This window comes from Penicillium mononematosum (assembly GCF_028829835.1).
Source record: "Penicillium mononematosum strain IBT 11891 chromosome Unknown utg000003l:1.0-8172316.0:1.0-8177699.0, whole genome shotgun sequence".
Classification (NCBI taxonomy): Eukaryota; Fungi; Ascomycota; class Eurotiomycetes; order Eurotiales; family Aspergillaceae; genus Penicillium; species Penicillium mononematosum.
In genome coordinates, this window is record NW_026643273.1 from 2,954,128 (window position 1) to 2,968,235 (window position 14,108).

General features: G+C 48.8%; 3 protein-coding genes across 3 annotated transcripts; 1 reads left to right on the forward strand and 2 right to left on the reverse strand.

Moving 5' to 3' along the window:
- Positions 1 to 166: 166 nt before the first annotated feature.
- Positions 167 to 4,874, reverse strand: atmA (DNA-binding protein kinase TEL1; the record flags this gene model as incomplete). The annotated part of the gene is made up of 3 exons (XM_057292860.1): positions 167 to 442; positions 530 to 863; positions 970 to 4,874. 3 exons carry the CDS (start codon positions 4,872 to 4,874, stop codon positions 167 to 169), a joined length of 4,515 nt encoding a protein of 1,504 aa, XP_057147671.1.
- A 619-nt stretch (positions 4,875 to 5,493) lies between these two features.
- On the reverse strand, positions 5,494 to 7,497 carry N7519_006085 (PIK-related kinase FATC; the record flags this gene model as incomplete). Its single annotated transcript, XM_057292861.1, has 5 exons — positions 5,494 to 5,743; positions 5,906 to 6,577; positions 6,760 to 7,251; positions 7,321 to 7,363; positions 7,428 to 7,497. 5 exons carry the CDS (start codon positions 7,495 to 7,497, stop codon positions 5,494 to 5,496), a joined length of 1,527 nt encoding a protein of 508 aa, XP_057147672.1.
- Positions 7,498 to 7,774: 277 nt separating this feature from the next.
- N7519_006086 (nuclear pore complex Nup192/Nup205 family protein) lies at positions 7,775 to 13,136 on the forward strand (the record flags this gene model as incomplete). Its single annotated transcript, XM_057292862.1, has 4 exons — positions 7,775 to 7,961; positions 8,047 to 12,385; positions 12,437 to 12,908; positions 12,971 to 13,136. 4 exons carry the CDS (start codon positions 7,775 to 7,777, stop codon positions 13,019 to 13,021), a joined length of 5,049 nt encoding a protein of 1,682 aa, XP_057147673.1. The 3' UTR covers positions 13,022 to 13,136.
- Between the last annotated feature and the right edge of the window lie 972 nt (positions 13,137 to 14,108).

Sequence of the window (14,108 nt, forward strand, 5' to 3'; positions counted from 1 at the left end):
AGTGCACAGAAACGTAGAGAATCATTGTTGTAAGTGTCACTTTCCCTCAAACTTAGAAGGTAGTTTTCGAGGCACTGCTCTAGGAAAGCCTCCCTACTTCGCAGCAAACGTTGATATTCGCGGTCGTCAAGGTCGAACCATTGCTTTGATTTGGCCCTGTAGTTCTTCAAGTATTCCTCTCCTTGCCCGTGGCATTCTTCATCATGTCTTCCAAGCCAAGGACCTCTTTCTCCTTGCGGTCACGCAGTTGTTCCACTCGCTTGAAATCCTCGAGCCCGTCAGGGTTCAGAAGCTGTTGATCGCAAAAGGTTGCAAACCCATGATAGACCCGTCCAGCCTCTTCTCCATCTGAGCTTCCTTTCAATTCCTTGACCGCGGGGTATAGGTATTCTTGAAGAATCGAGTCAGGCTTTTCCAAGCGTGCTTCAGCAACGTGGTGACCCTAAACATGGCATTAGCATTTTAGACGGAAAAGTTTTTTTTTTTCGGCAAAGATTTTTCAGGAGTCTTTTAAGGACATCCAACTTACCAAAGTCACAAGAAGTTCGGCCCGACTGAGAGGGATGGCCTGCTTATGAAGGTCATTCTGGCCCTTCAGTTGCTGGAGCATGCGAATGGACGCGGTCATCTCTCCTTGATCCCACAGGACATTCGCAAGATCGAATTTCGCAGCTCCGTCAATGTTCATTCCCAACGCTGCACACGGTTCGGCAAGCTTCGAAAGGCTCATTGCAGATTTGAGCGATGCCTGGGAGATGCCATGCGTTCTTGTGACTTCCAATGATCGTCGAATGACTTTCGCTTCTAGAAGTCGCGAATCTGCGAGACTTAGTTTTGCCCGTGATTTGAGGATGTCATTTTTCCTGACTGATGAAAACAACGCCTCATGCCAAGACAAAATTTCTCCAACTTCATGATAGCTGCTTTGGTTAGTATCCTGTAGACAGGTTTGGAACGGCAAACACGCACCTTTCGGTCTTCAACCAATTGCTTCTCGCCATAATATTCAGCCATCCTTCCTCCATATCTTCAGAACATGCGGAGTGCAAAGTGTCGCTGATCTCAGTCATAATTCCCAACGCGCGCATTGAGCTTCGCAACTGAATAGCGGACCCACTGGTCTTGAGAAGAGAACCGAGTGTTGTCAACAGACCGCTTTCGATTGAGCCAGTGGCCTCGAGCAGAGAACCTGAGGTATTGAGGCTTTGGAATGTACGGAATACAGTGGCGGATGGGGAGGAATCCAAAGGTGATACTGGAATATCCCATTTTTGAAGGCTAGTTGCAGCTTGCAACATGCTGTTAAAGGCGACAGGGGCATCGTTTGCACTGTTGGAGGCAGAGAGCATTGTATTGGCAATACCTTGAAGGTTGGTAGCATTCAAAGCCTTCAACACACCGTATGATTCTGCATTGTCAGACATCTGGATTTCACTGTCGTATTTTGCGCTCTGGAATAGGAGGTTTTTGAATCCGGAGCCTTCATACTCTAGCCGTTCCATGACACTGGTCAAAGATGAGCTCTGCTGAATGCCGTAGAACAAGTCTGGGTCATCAATGTTTTTGAAAACATCATGTAGTAGAGCAGGCGGTGGCTCGAATCTAACAACAGATGATCGACGCGACGTCGTAACCACTCGGGATGTTTGTATTTCCAGGAAAAGGAGCGAAGTTTTGTGTAGACCGCAGCGATGTGCAGCCAAAGATGCCTCTCCGAAGTCAATATCAAGCCATTTATCGCGCTGGACGATCGTTGACTCATCTGGCACGGGTTGGTCCCGAAGGTAGAGGATGCAGTTGATCACAAGCCGAGCGTGAGGCAATGTTTCCTCGCCAATATCACATAATACCTGTTGGAAAGCAGCAGAGATATCTTCTCGGACCTCCCCCTTTTCACCTTTATCATCCCTTTCTGACAGCAAAACATCATGAACCACGTATGGCAACAGCTGCACTGCTAAGCCAGGAGTCACGTTGAGAACTTTGCGAAGAGAGCCAATGACAGGGTCTTCTAAAGCAGCGTTCGATAAGAACAGGGAAATACTGCGCGCCCAGTCAGATACTGAGAGCCCTGAGGCGCTAGTTTTTGCATTTTCGCATCTCTCCTGCTCCGAATTTGAAAGTAAAACGGCGGGACATGTGTATGGGTGCCAGATAAGGGCCTTCATCAGAGATTCGGGAATGGCCTCGCTGCAACCTTGGAAATCTGGATAATGTGCGATTTTACTGACGATCAGCTGCAAGGTACGCTCAACCAGACCAGCTTCGAAATGCTTTTGAACGTGTAGCATATCGCAAAGCACCCGAAGAATTCTGGCCTTAGAATGGCAGAAAATATCAGACGACAAAGAAGAGTCGGGAGATTGAAATAGTGAGAGATCCTGTTCTCGCAGGAGCAATTGATCGATTTTCCCTGTGGCAGCGAAGGACCTTCCGATGACCCGAGCGGCCCAAAGTCGATACTGAGGTCCTCCATTGGAATTTTGAAGTGTGTGCCATAGAGATACGACATGGGAAACGGGATCCACCTCTTCGTTTGAGACCCAATTCCCAGTGTCGGATGTCTGCTCAAATTCGGGACATAAGAGCGACAGAACAAGATCCGCCACAGGCTTGCTCAACAGCGGAGTCACAGCATCGCGGTCTTTGAGAACTTCAAAGACCAAATCCTTCCCAATCTGTCCGCCCGAAGAGTCTTCAGAGGCTGAGAATTTCTCAGCTAGTGAGACAAGCCGATCGAATGATATTTTCGTCTCTGTATCCGAATCAGATGAACGGAGCTCTCCAAGGAGCTCGACCAGCCATTGATAGAATTCCTTCGCGTTTGACTGCACTGATTTGAGCTGACTTTCCTGAGCTGTGTTCTCAGGTAGCGACGAAAATATTCTGCGGAGAGTGACCAGTGTTGAGACAGCAATACCTGCAGTGAATCCTGGTGCCACCTTGAGGTATGCTTTCCCTGCCTCGAGTAGATACCAGAAAACCCCAAGAGCATCCTCGGAACAGTGAATGTCGGCAAGGAAAGGCCGCAAAGAGCTAAGTGTCATCTCTAGAGGATAGTCTTGAAGCATGATGGGACCAGCCACACATGTTAGGATTCTTATTTTGCGGATCACAGAACAAGCATGAAGAGAACCAAGGGCGGGATGTATGGATTCAAGCAGCGAACGGCAGACAAATGACACCAGTGATGGCGTCCATATCGACTCAAATTCAAACCCAGTGCGTCCGCAAAGAAACTCAATCTCATCCAGGAGATAGCGTGCTCGAAAGGAGGGCTGTTGGTTTGCTGGCAGTGCATTTTGAGACGCGCTTTTGTTGATTATTTGCGTCTGAATGTCGAGCGCATAACCGAAGTTTTCACGCTTTGAGAATGCTCGTTCCATCTGCTCATAGTAGTCGAGGGATTTGAAAAACGTAGCAATAATTAGGGGAAACTGGCTCTCGATTTGTGTGATGAACTGGTCGGCCCCGAGAAGTTTGCGTAGACGGATCTCAACGCCCTTGGGCTGACTACCTTGCCCTGGAGGAGTACTGATATCTCGTGCAATGCTGTATGCCTCGGCCCTGTGAAAAGAGGCTGCCAAAAGCTCGAGATGTGGAATCTGGAGGTGTTTCGCAAGCTCAGTTGTCTCCTGTTCTTTGGCACGCATCATCATTTGCCCAACGATTTCATCTTTGACGTCCACCAGCATGTTTTCAAGGCTGGCATACCCGAATATACTAAATGGCATAGACATGATACTCTGTGTCTCGGTCCATGTGTAAAGTATTTGAGACGAGAAAAGTCGAAAAAGTTCTTTGGCGTCTTGCAGACCAAGGGTCTGAGAAACAGTGATCATACATCTCTCGGCATACCAAAGTGACAGTGGCACTTGAGCTGGGGTTTCAAATAGATGGTAGATGCTTCTTCGCAGCAAAGTGTGCCATCTGGAAGCCAACTGCGAGAGCACAAAAAGGCGGACTGCAATTCCCTCGATCCATTCCGGGTCTCGTGGTAAGCTTTCCAACACATCATCGAAGATGGCATCGTGGTCTTTAAGAAGGAACCGCTCAAATAAAGCAGGGATAAATTCTGCAACGCTGAATTTGACCTGAACATTCCCCTCTCGGAGGATTGTGAACAAACCTGTTCGTGGCGACGGAAGAGACTGCTCATTGCCGAATGAGGGGCATGTGCCAATCACCCCTTGGATGAGCTCGGCTAAGGCAATGTAGACCTTCGGAGAAGCTCTTCTGCGGGCCAAGAGAACTTCCATAAACCAATGATACAAGTCCATAGCCGACTCTTTCAAGGTATCGTCAGGCCCTTTTGTCCAGGACTCGACAAAGCTGGTCATCATGCGGATGCAAACGCAATGCGAAGCCTCACACCGCTCCATTTCATAAGACTGCAGACACTTTTCACCCAGATCTTCCAAGATGGAGAGCAGTTCCGAAGGCTCCGATTTCGAGCGGACCTGGAAAATTCCAGGTAAAATGGCTTGGGCTGCCAGGATATCGGCTTCATCTAAGCTTGTCAAGTAATCAACGACAGATGACGAGTCAGAATCTGCTTGGGTTCTGAGAAATACCGAGAGTTGGATGGTTATACAACGTTGATATGTGACAGGGTCAAGGAAGACAGACAGAGAATTTCGATTCAAGGTCAGAATAGTCTCATCAGTCGCTATTGGGGTTTCGGCCATGAATCGGTCGTCCAGATCCATAGGATCTTCGGCTGCAGATGAACCGTTTGAGCTCTGGCGAAAATGCTCGAGCGTTTCTGAGAGTGGAGTAACAAGCTCCTTGAGACTAGACTGAATGGCAGGCGGGGTGACAGAACTCGTTAATGGACCGAGGAGCGGGGACAGCAAGTTCAAGCAAGAATGCATGAAAGCAGATTCGTGAGTATGAGTTGCCAGGAAATCGCATATAGCATCCCACAGACTCCGACAGTTTTGATGCAGATCTTGTGATCGTGACTGAGATTGCAATGATCGAGGAAGACATGCCATGAAGAGGGAAGCCACAACACAAAAGGACGCTAGAATCTGCAAGTTATCCGGAGTGATATGTGATCTTTCTTCATTCATAGCGTGCCATGTGTGTAAAAACGACTCAGATCTCACTCGAAGCAGATCCAAGATCACTATATCATCAGGGTCTTGCCTAGAAAATCGCTCCAAGGACCATGTTTCCCGCAGACTCCAGGGGTTTGCTGCAGCAGGATTCGCATCAAAACCATAATCCAACAATTCCCGGGTCTCGTGGAGAAAGAACCAAGTGCGGCCTATATGCCCCGTTGGACCTGTTACTTGATAACGAGGAATGGCAAAGGATCGATTAGTGCATGACAAGAAAAGGTCCAGTAAGTCGAATGGACGGGCATAAGCAGCTACTCGAGCTGTCTGGATCCGATCGGTCACCGAACCTGCAAAATAACTGTCAGAGCCAGGAGCCACGAATGAAGGATTTTAGGGTCTCATACCAGCCCAAACTTCTCTTAGCCAGCTACATATCTGTATCGAGGTTTGTTGAGCCGACCCAGGATCGAGCTGTGTCCTCATTCGTGCAATTGAGGCCCATAGCCTTAAGGACGAGTCTGAGATAGCGGATGGCCCATTGGCAGAAGTCAAGAGTGACCGCGTTGTCTCCATAGCTACTGAGTAATCCAACAAGTCGGACTGCAAAATCATACTCACTAGGTTGCACGCAGCTCTCGATATCACCGGAGATGAGAATGCACGCGTAGTAAGTTCGACTACTCGTGGCCAGTGGGCCCTAATTCCAGGCAATTTGGCACTAGGCCCGTTCGCAATACTGTTGTTATGCTCAAGTTAGGGCATTTATTCTTGTAGTTTCCATGAGGTTCTTTCTGGGTGCATTTCCAGATAGTCCTTCTAGTAATGATTGATTTACTTACCTTGTCAGAGCAACCATTGTCCAGGATGACACAGCATCATTGCCATCAGAGACGTTCAGAAAAAGCTGCTTCAAGAAGGACTCCTTCGTCTCAATGTCAACCTCGGATTCAAGAAATGGGATCAGTTGTAATGCACATATCCTCCTTGTACCTGTGGCTGAGACCGAGTCTCGAAATACGTCCTGGATCTCGGAACTGAAGCGCTGCCTTTTGTTCGAGCCTTCGCGTACTGACTCAGACTCAGACTTGATTCGGGTATGGATACCATCCGAGAGCTTGAGCAGTTCTGCAATCAACCAGAGGACTGTCCAATTATGCTCCGATCTAGCAGTTCCGAGGCAAGGTCCATACACCGGCCTGCTCCGGCATGCTTCATTGTGATAAAGCGTTGTTTCGTCAATTTGCAGAATCTCCTTTTCTGCCCGTTTCACATATTCCGAATGAAGTGTACTGGCTAATGCTTCAATGTCATGTGCCAGAGATTCAGATGGATCTTTTCGAGCAGTGTCCACGAGGACGACCATCGACAGCATCAAGGTGGAAATTAGCTCTTCCTTGAGAAGCTGTAACTTAGTGGCCCATAGGCGTCGAATTACTGGAACCAGGCCCAAGAGAACCGAACGGACAAGCTCCGATTGATCAAACATGACTTTTGTAACGACTGCATTGATGCTATTAAACGCGAGCTGATGTGCATTTCCAGCCACAGATGACTCGACAAACTCCGAAAGTCCATGAAGTATGCTTTGGGCCGTGGTTTGAAGAGGAGGGTTGGGACTCGTTGTCAACAGTTGAATACAGGTTACAACTTCTTCAATGACATTTCTATTGCCACCGTGCCTTTCCCTGCTCACTGAGGCGGGGGCGATGGCAATCCTTGAGGGGTTGAACGGCTGTCGCTGGCATCTTGATCTTCGGGAACGGATCGATAACCGCTTCGAATACTCAATTGGCTTTCTTCATTCTCCTGGGGACTAATACTGGCAAGGCAAAAGCTTATGAGGTTTTCCCAGTCTTCTTCGTCAAGATGCTCAGTATGAGGACGGTAGCGTAGAAGCGACGCCAAACATTTGGTATAGTCCAGGCTCAAGGGTTCCCATAGACCTTCCCCAGGGGCCGGTATGGTCTCAGTAATGTGGTCAACGATGGCGCGGACCGTTTTGATTCTTAAGTTTCTCAGGAAGAGGTCAACAGCCATTCGGAGTACGGAAGCACATGTCGAGAGTCGCGATGCGGAAGGGGTTTTTGAGGACTTTTGGGCTCGATTATATATTGACCTTTCTGCTGCGACGAAACGAAATAGCGATTCAAAGATCTTGTGGCAAGCCTTGTCATTGAGTGTCTGTCTAGGTAGGTGGAAGATTGGTTAGTTTCGATGGCCTGCAGGGTTGTTTTGGGGGTAGTTGACTGCTTACAGCTTGGAGCTCTTCTTGTTCTGCTGGAATATGTGCTTCAAGTCTAGCAATTGAGTTAGCATCAGTCTTCCTGCAATGAGATAATATAGAAAAGCAACCTGCCAAACCATCCGAGCGGGCCTTCTGTTTGTCTGACGAGAGTAGGCTAATCGTCTTGTCGAGAAAGACCTCCCCCATTGCGTGTTATTGTTGGGAGTTTTTCTCCACGTAAACAATACCCCGAAACCTTGAGTCTCAACAAGTCTTCTTGCACCTGGCAGAAAAAGGCATCTCAGATCAAGTAGCCAGCGATTCAATAATTGAGTCGATAAGCGCGAGGTGATTGTGTTTAGTGGAAAGTGGAGCGGCAGTACTTGCGCAAGCTGTCTACCGCCCGATTTTTGTCGCGTTCCGCCTCTGGACTCTGGAACAAACAGAGCTCTCGAGCTTCACTTCCCAACTTCACCCCGCCGTCATGGCAGAGCTCCAAGATACCCGCAATGGCCTCCGTGGCCTGTATCAGGATCTCTCTGCCCTTTCGAACTCTCAACTTCCCAACGTCGATCGCTTGTGTCTCGAACTGGAGACCCATATTCAAGACTTCCGCAAACTCCTAGACAAGCCAGCAAAGAACAATGCCAGCCGTCAAGCTGTTCTCTCAGGTAAGTAGCCACTTCATATCTTGGTTATCCCGAACGCCCGCTGTTCGTCCGCTTCGATAAGCTACTAACGTCGAATGCGATACAGGGAAGATCACCGTTGCCGACGTTGAATACTCGGTGAACCAGGATTTCCAGCAAGGCGCACTGCAACTTGCGGATGCGCTCGACATCGATGAATTGGAAGCAGCAGTTATGTTTTTGGCCGCCCAGGAAAATTCGCAAACGCTGGACAGGCCTCCACTGATCGCTGCGATAATAAGCTTCCACGAGCGCCGCCTTTTTACCCTCGAGTGTCTACGTCTCATCTTCCGAGAATCGCGCGAAATTGAACATGAATTGACCCACCCTATCATGCACGAAACGCTGGCCCACGTTCTGGAAATTAAAAACAGCCCTCTGCGGAATGCCTCCCTCTTCGCGCGAAAAGCCTTGAGTTCCATGGCCGATATCCAAAAATGGCTGTCCCTTCTTGGAGATCAAGTTCAAAAAGCCTCAGTCGTCGGCCAGGAAAATGACCGCGATATCATGGAAGCCATTGAATTCCAACGTACGAGTCTGCAACAGCAGCATGAGTCACTCGGAGCGATCCTATTCTATATGTTCAAAGGGACATACACGAGCAGCGAAGACTTCCGCATACTTGTGAGTCAGTTGAAGAACGTTGATTGCTTCGACGGACTTTTGTTTCACTACATTCCGGTCACAATTGCGTCTTTTGTACAGCATGGTTCTCCCGAGGGCTCTGGATCCGAGAAGGAGGCACGAGACCTGCACAAATTAATTACCACAACCAAGGATGGCCAAGGGTGGAAGCTGTCAAATTTCCACGCCGCCCTTGTTGCTCTGTGGCTCTCAGTCTACAGTGGATGGTACTTTGATGGTCTTTCATCCCCATCAGTCGACGCAGAGAAGGAATCTGAAGAGCGTACAAAGATGTTCATGTCTTCTCTCGACGATGGTGCCCTTGATTTCATGCTTGCGATCTGCTCCAGCGTCAACACCGAGGAATGGGCAGACCCCGCGCGGAGCGAATTAGTCACATTACTGCTCAGGGAAAGTGTCGTATCATTGCCTGATCCCGAGCCATGCTCTGGCTTTATGAAGGAGCTTTTGATGGAAAACTTCGAGGTTTTTGTGGAATCGTGCGTTGCAAATATGCCTGACGCTGTCCGACGGTTGAAGTCGGAGGAGGACTCACAGCGACTGGACCAGATCACCGCACTCCGAGATGGCCTTACTTCTAACCTCCACCGTGGCTTGGTAGAGGTGCGGACTCACCTTGAGTCACTCCTTATGATCATCTCATTCGCATTTGAGCACCGACAGGAAGCCGCCCAAGAATTCTGGGCTGACCCTGATGGGAATCTTTATGGCTTCCTTCAGTGGGCATCCAAGCGACAGACTGTTCCTCGGGTCAGCGCTTTTTGCGAAATGCTGTGTTCGATATCTGAGGGCGAAGAAAATGCAGGTGCGGCGCATCGATTCCTGTCGGAGGAAGACAAGTTTATGTCTACCAAGTTCAAGCGATCCACAACAATGAATTGGTCACAAATGTTCGCTGAACTAAAGCTTTACGCATCTCGTGTCACTGAGAAGCCTTCCACTACTACAAGCCCCCAAGGAGCGCCAGGGATCTTTCGTCCACGGAAACCAGAGCCCGTGGAAATGAACGAGCCTGAGAGCCCAGTGATGCTGACATGCTACCTTCGCCTGATAGGCCACCTGTGCAAGCAGAGTCGACCTATCCGAGAGTGGATGCTGCAAAACGAATCCTTCAATGTCGTTAGCACACTGTTAGACCTGTGCAGTGGGCCGATTCCATCGCATCTTCGGGCAACTACCTTTTCAACTCTCTCAGCATTGATGACTGACAAATTCTCCGCCGTTGGAAAGGAAACATGGGCCCGTCTCGATGGGTGGTTATCGGGAGGAACTGGTGCGTCCGGCATTGGCAAAGTCCCTTTGGTTTCCAACCCTGCCGTCTGGCACCAGCAACAAGCCTTGCAGAAGATTGGAGAGAGCTTTGACCAGACAAATTCATTTGTTGTTCTTGTCAATGCACTTATTGCTCCCTCGCCCGACTCAATTGACGACCCGATGTCACTGCCTTTCCCGGAGACCCTAGGTGGAACTTATCGCATGTCCGGGATCGAACCTTACATCGATTTCATCTTGGGACATGCCTTTTCACGGAAGATTCAAGATCTTAACGAGTACCAGTCCCGCCTGTTGACCTTCAGCTGCCTGGACTTCGTTGTGGCAAGCTTGAAATCCTTCAATGAAGACCTAGTGTTACTTCTGAGCCAGCCGTCCGTGTCCGATTCCCCGACACAGACTTCATCGCTGCTCACTTACGTTCGCTCCCATCCTTTTGCCCGCGTGGTGGACTGGCTTTTCAACGAAGACGTACTCAAATCTTTGTTTGCAACCTCGAAACAAAACGTTTCTGACGTGGCTGCCGCGTCGCCTGACTCTGTTCTGGTTCTAACCTTGCACCGGAGTCTGGAGGTTATGAACTTGCTCGTGGACCTGCAGTCAACGTACTTTAACATAGTCAAACCTTTGGTACAATCACAGCCCGTACCATCCCGGACCATCGTGGCAAACTCCTCGCTCGCTTCGTTCGAGGACACTGTGCTGAACAATCTGACACTCATCCCCTCACTCTGTCTCTATTGTGGCACGGCGCATGAGCAACTCACTGTCATTTCCATGGCTTTACTGGAAAAGCTTACCAGTTCCAGAAAGCTCAACAAGATGACCTCGCCGGAGCTCGTCAAGTGGCAATCCTCGAACAAGATTGTGGAGGTGCTTGCATCTGAGGTCGACGTGGACAGCATATCCCGGCCTCTTGTGTTACAAATGGAACCTGATGTGAGAGAACTTGATTACGGCCCGAATGCTGCCGGCTATGTCATTCGGGAAAGCCTTCTTGCTCTTTTGAACAGTTGCCTGGGAACGATCACAGACCGCCCAACGGTTGCCCATCTACTGCTGGGATTCGACTGCGTGGGCAATATTCTCGATGTGTCAGCGGAAGGGCTATTCGCGAATCAAAGTTCCTTGCTGCATGCCATCGTGAATTTCCTGAAGGCTTATCCGGAGATCCTCGATGGTGGCATTATATCTTGGGTAGTGCACCTCAAACGTATGGCCTTTGAAGTGCTGAAGCATTTGTGGTCATCGAAGCTGGCAAGCTACTACACCCTCGGTGAAATGCGTGCTCAGGCATTCTTGCGCGAGATGTTTGCCTACCAACCGATTATTGGCCCAAGCACTACCTGGAATGGATTCCCTATTGATTCAGAGGAATTTTGGCTCACAGACGCTGCCACTGCATTGGCTGAATTCCTGCTTTACCGAAGTCACCTCTTCACATATGCTGCAACCGAGGTTCGCTCGACAGCAAAAGCTAGATCACCGGCTCTACATACCCAAATTCTTTCCGTGTTGCTCGGAAACACGGTTGCGGATGACGGTGAACCAATACCCAGTCCGTCCGTGTTTGACCTTTTCGATTTCGCAGATCTTGATGTTGGACGCCAGTTCAACATGCCCCAGCTCCACTTGCTCGGTGATGTTGCTCTTCAATTAGAAAGCAAGCGGGAGGAGGGCGTGTACAGCATGGAAGGGGTAGAGGAGATGATACAAATGCGGAAAGCAGAACTCACGGCCAATGGACCGCTCCGCCCGCACGATGAGGAGCAGCTGCTAGTTGAGGCGAATGACCTCAAGTTGTTCATTCTCGCAACAAAGCAGAACAACCTGATTCAAACAAATCGCTATCACGCCCTCCGTTCCTGGGTAGAGCTCGTTGCCACCATGATCACTTGCTCTGCTATGGATGAAGGAAGCAGGCCAGCTTTCATTCTACATTCAATCCAATTGATTCTCCCTAAGCTCACAACGGCTATCGAGGCGGATCTCCCCGAAGCGCTTGAACTGGCACGATTGGCCGAATTGTTGATCGGTAGACTTGCATCGGAGCCATCAGCAACAGATGTGTCTCGAAGCGGAGATGTAATTGACGAAAAGCTCCACCAGCTCTTCCAACTCTGCATCCGAGGCACCAACCTGGCAACAGGGAATGTGTTGTTGAGAGAGACACTTTACAGCATTTGTTCACACTACATTACACGCATCACATCGTCGAACAAAGGCCATGAAAACCTACGGCGTCTTAGCCAACATGTCATCAAAGCGGCCGGTTCTAGCCTGATTGAGACCATGTGCGATGACGCCTATACTGGCCAAGAGTCGTGCCGTGCATCTGCCCTTGTGCTATTGAACAGTTTAGCTGTTTTAGATCGCCAAACTGACTGTGTGTTGGCTGAGTTAATCTCGAGGTCCAATTATTTGAGCCTATTCCTGGATGCCTTGCGGTCTCTTCCCCTTGAACTTCACAATGCTCAGGGAAGCGGTCAGTCATTTCCCCTTTGAAACAACCGTGTTATTATAACTAATCAAAACTTCAGACACCCCGGCACTACTGGCATACTACGAGTCGCTTTTGTCATTACTTCAGCGGCTCTCTCAAACAAAGGCGGAGCAAATTGTGTGCTCAACTCTGGTCTCTTCCAAGCCGTGCACGAATCACGACTTTTCGCTGCTGATCCAGACATCGGCATTGGTCAGTCAATCATATCCCGGCTCGATTGTATCTTGCTAACGCCCTCAGACATTGAAAATCCCGATGCGCTTCAGAGATATTACGACCTTATCCTTTCAGTCCTTCAGGTCATCGTGTATGCAGTTTTCTCTCGAGGTATCCACAACGAACAGCTTAAGGAGCAGACCCGCGTATTCCTGGCTGAAAACCGGCCATGTATGGCGGGTGTCTTCAAACGATCTGCCAAGATTGGGAACACATCAAGTGCCCACCACGAGACTCTATGTGAACTAGTCAAGACATTCATGGCTCTTGTTACTGCCACGGATTTCATGGAGGTACGTTTTCTTTTTGCAGTTTATTGGGACGAATTGATTATCATGTGACTGACTGCGTGTAGTTCGAGGAGCAGGAAGTCCAACATATCGCCCGACCAGCGTTGTTCTCATGAGCCTTTACCTACTGATGCTCACTGGAAAATTGAGATGAAATGCATGTATCATTATGACCCGGTGGAGTGCAGGCGGTTCCCAGGTTGAGCGATTTTATTTTTGAATTCATTTGCATCATATCTAATTCGTTATGTGTAAGAAATCTGCCCACTTCAAGCTTTCAGTCCTTGTTATGGTTATCCCTAGGGAGAGTTGACAGACCACCATACTAGCCCCGTAGGCCCTATAAGTAATGGCCGAAGGGGACTGCAAAACGTTCAGATTCTCGTCCAAAAAGGAGCTAACCTTGGTGATAAAGTTCCGGACATCAGTCGATAGGTCTGTCTGTTCTCTTTAGAAACTCCTTGACCCTGACTGAAAACTTTTTGGCCTCGGAGCCGTCTAGTTCAAAGTAAAAAAGTTAGCAATCACATTCCTGGGTCGAGAGGCTATGTTTCCCTGATAGATTGCTTGCTACCTTCGAGGCATACCCAGAAAATGCACCAGGACTTCGCCATGAAGCTTTGAGCGCATCGTCGTCATGTAGGGTAGTCCTTTGAAAATGCAAATTTTGCCTAGGTATCTAGTCGTTGCAAACACGCCATGACCATATCTAATATCCTTGGTATAGCATTCGCCAAGTGTCTTTTCTGGCGTCCTTTCTGGCGTCTTTTTTGATACCTAGTTAAACGTCTTTTTTGATGTCTTTTTTTCATATTCTAACTAACACAGCAAAAATAACACAAGACAGCCTTAGAAGGAGGATCGTATTTTTCCGATTCGGTCCCATGCGTATAACCTAGCCCTAACTCCCACCAATTTGATAGACCCGAGTTAGCTGTACATGTATGGAAGCATGTCCACTGGGATCACTATACATACATAGACATGTAGTATGTAGTGCATGTATGTACATGTATGTAGTAGTGATATCATGCTCCTTCCGTATTTCCTTGCCCTAACTGGTTTCCATGGCCACCATCCACCTTCGTTCCTTCCTGAATAGCTTCATATTCTGTTTATCAAACCATCGCAACTTCCTGTTGCCATTGCCCGTTGCCATGGAATATCCCAGTGTTATTTAGTTCCCCCCAGTCCTCTTTTCCT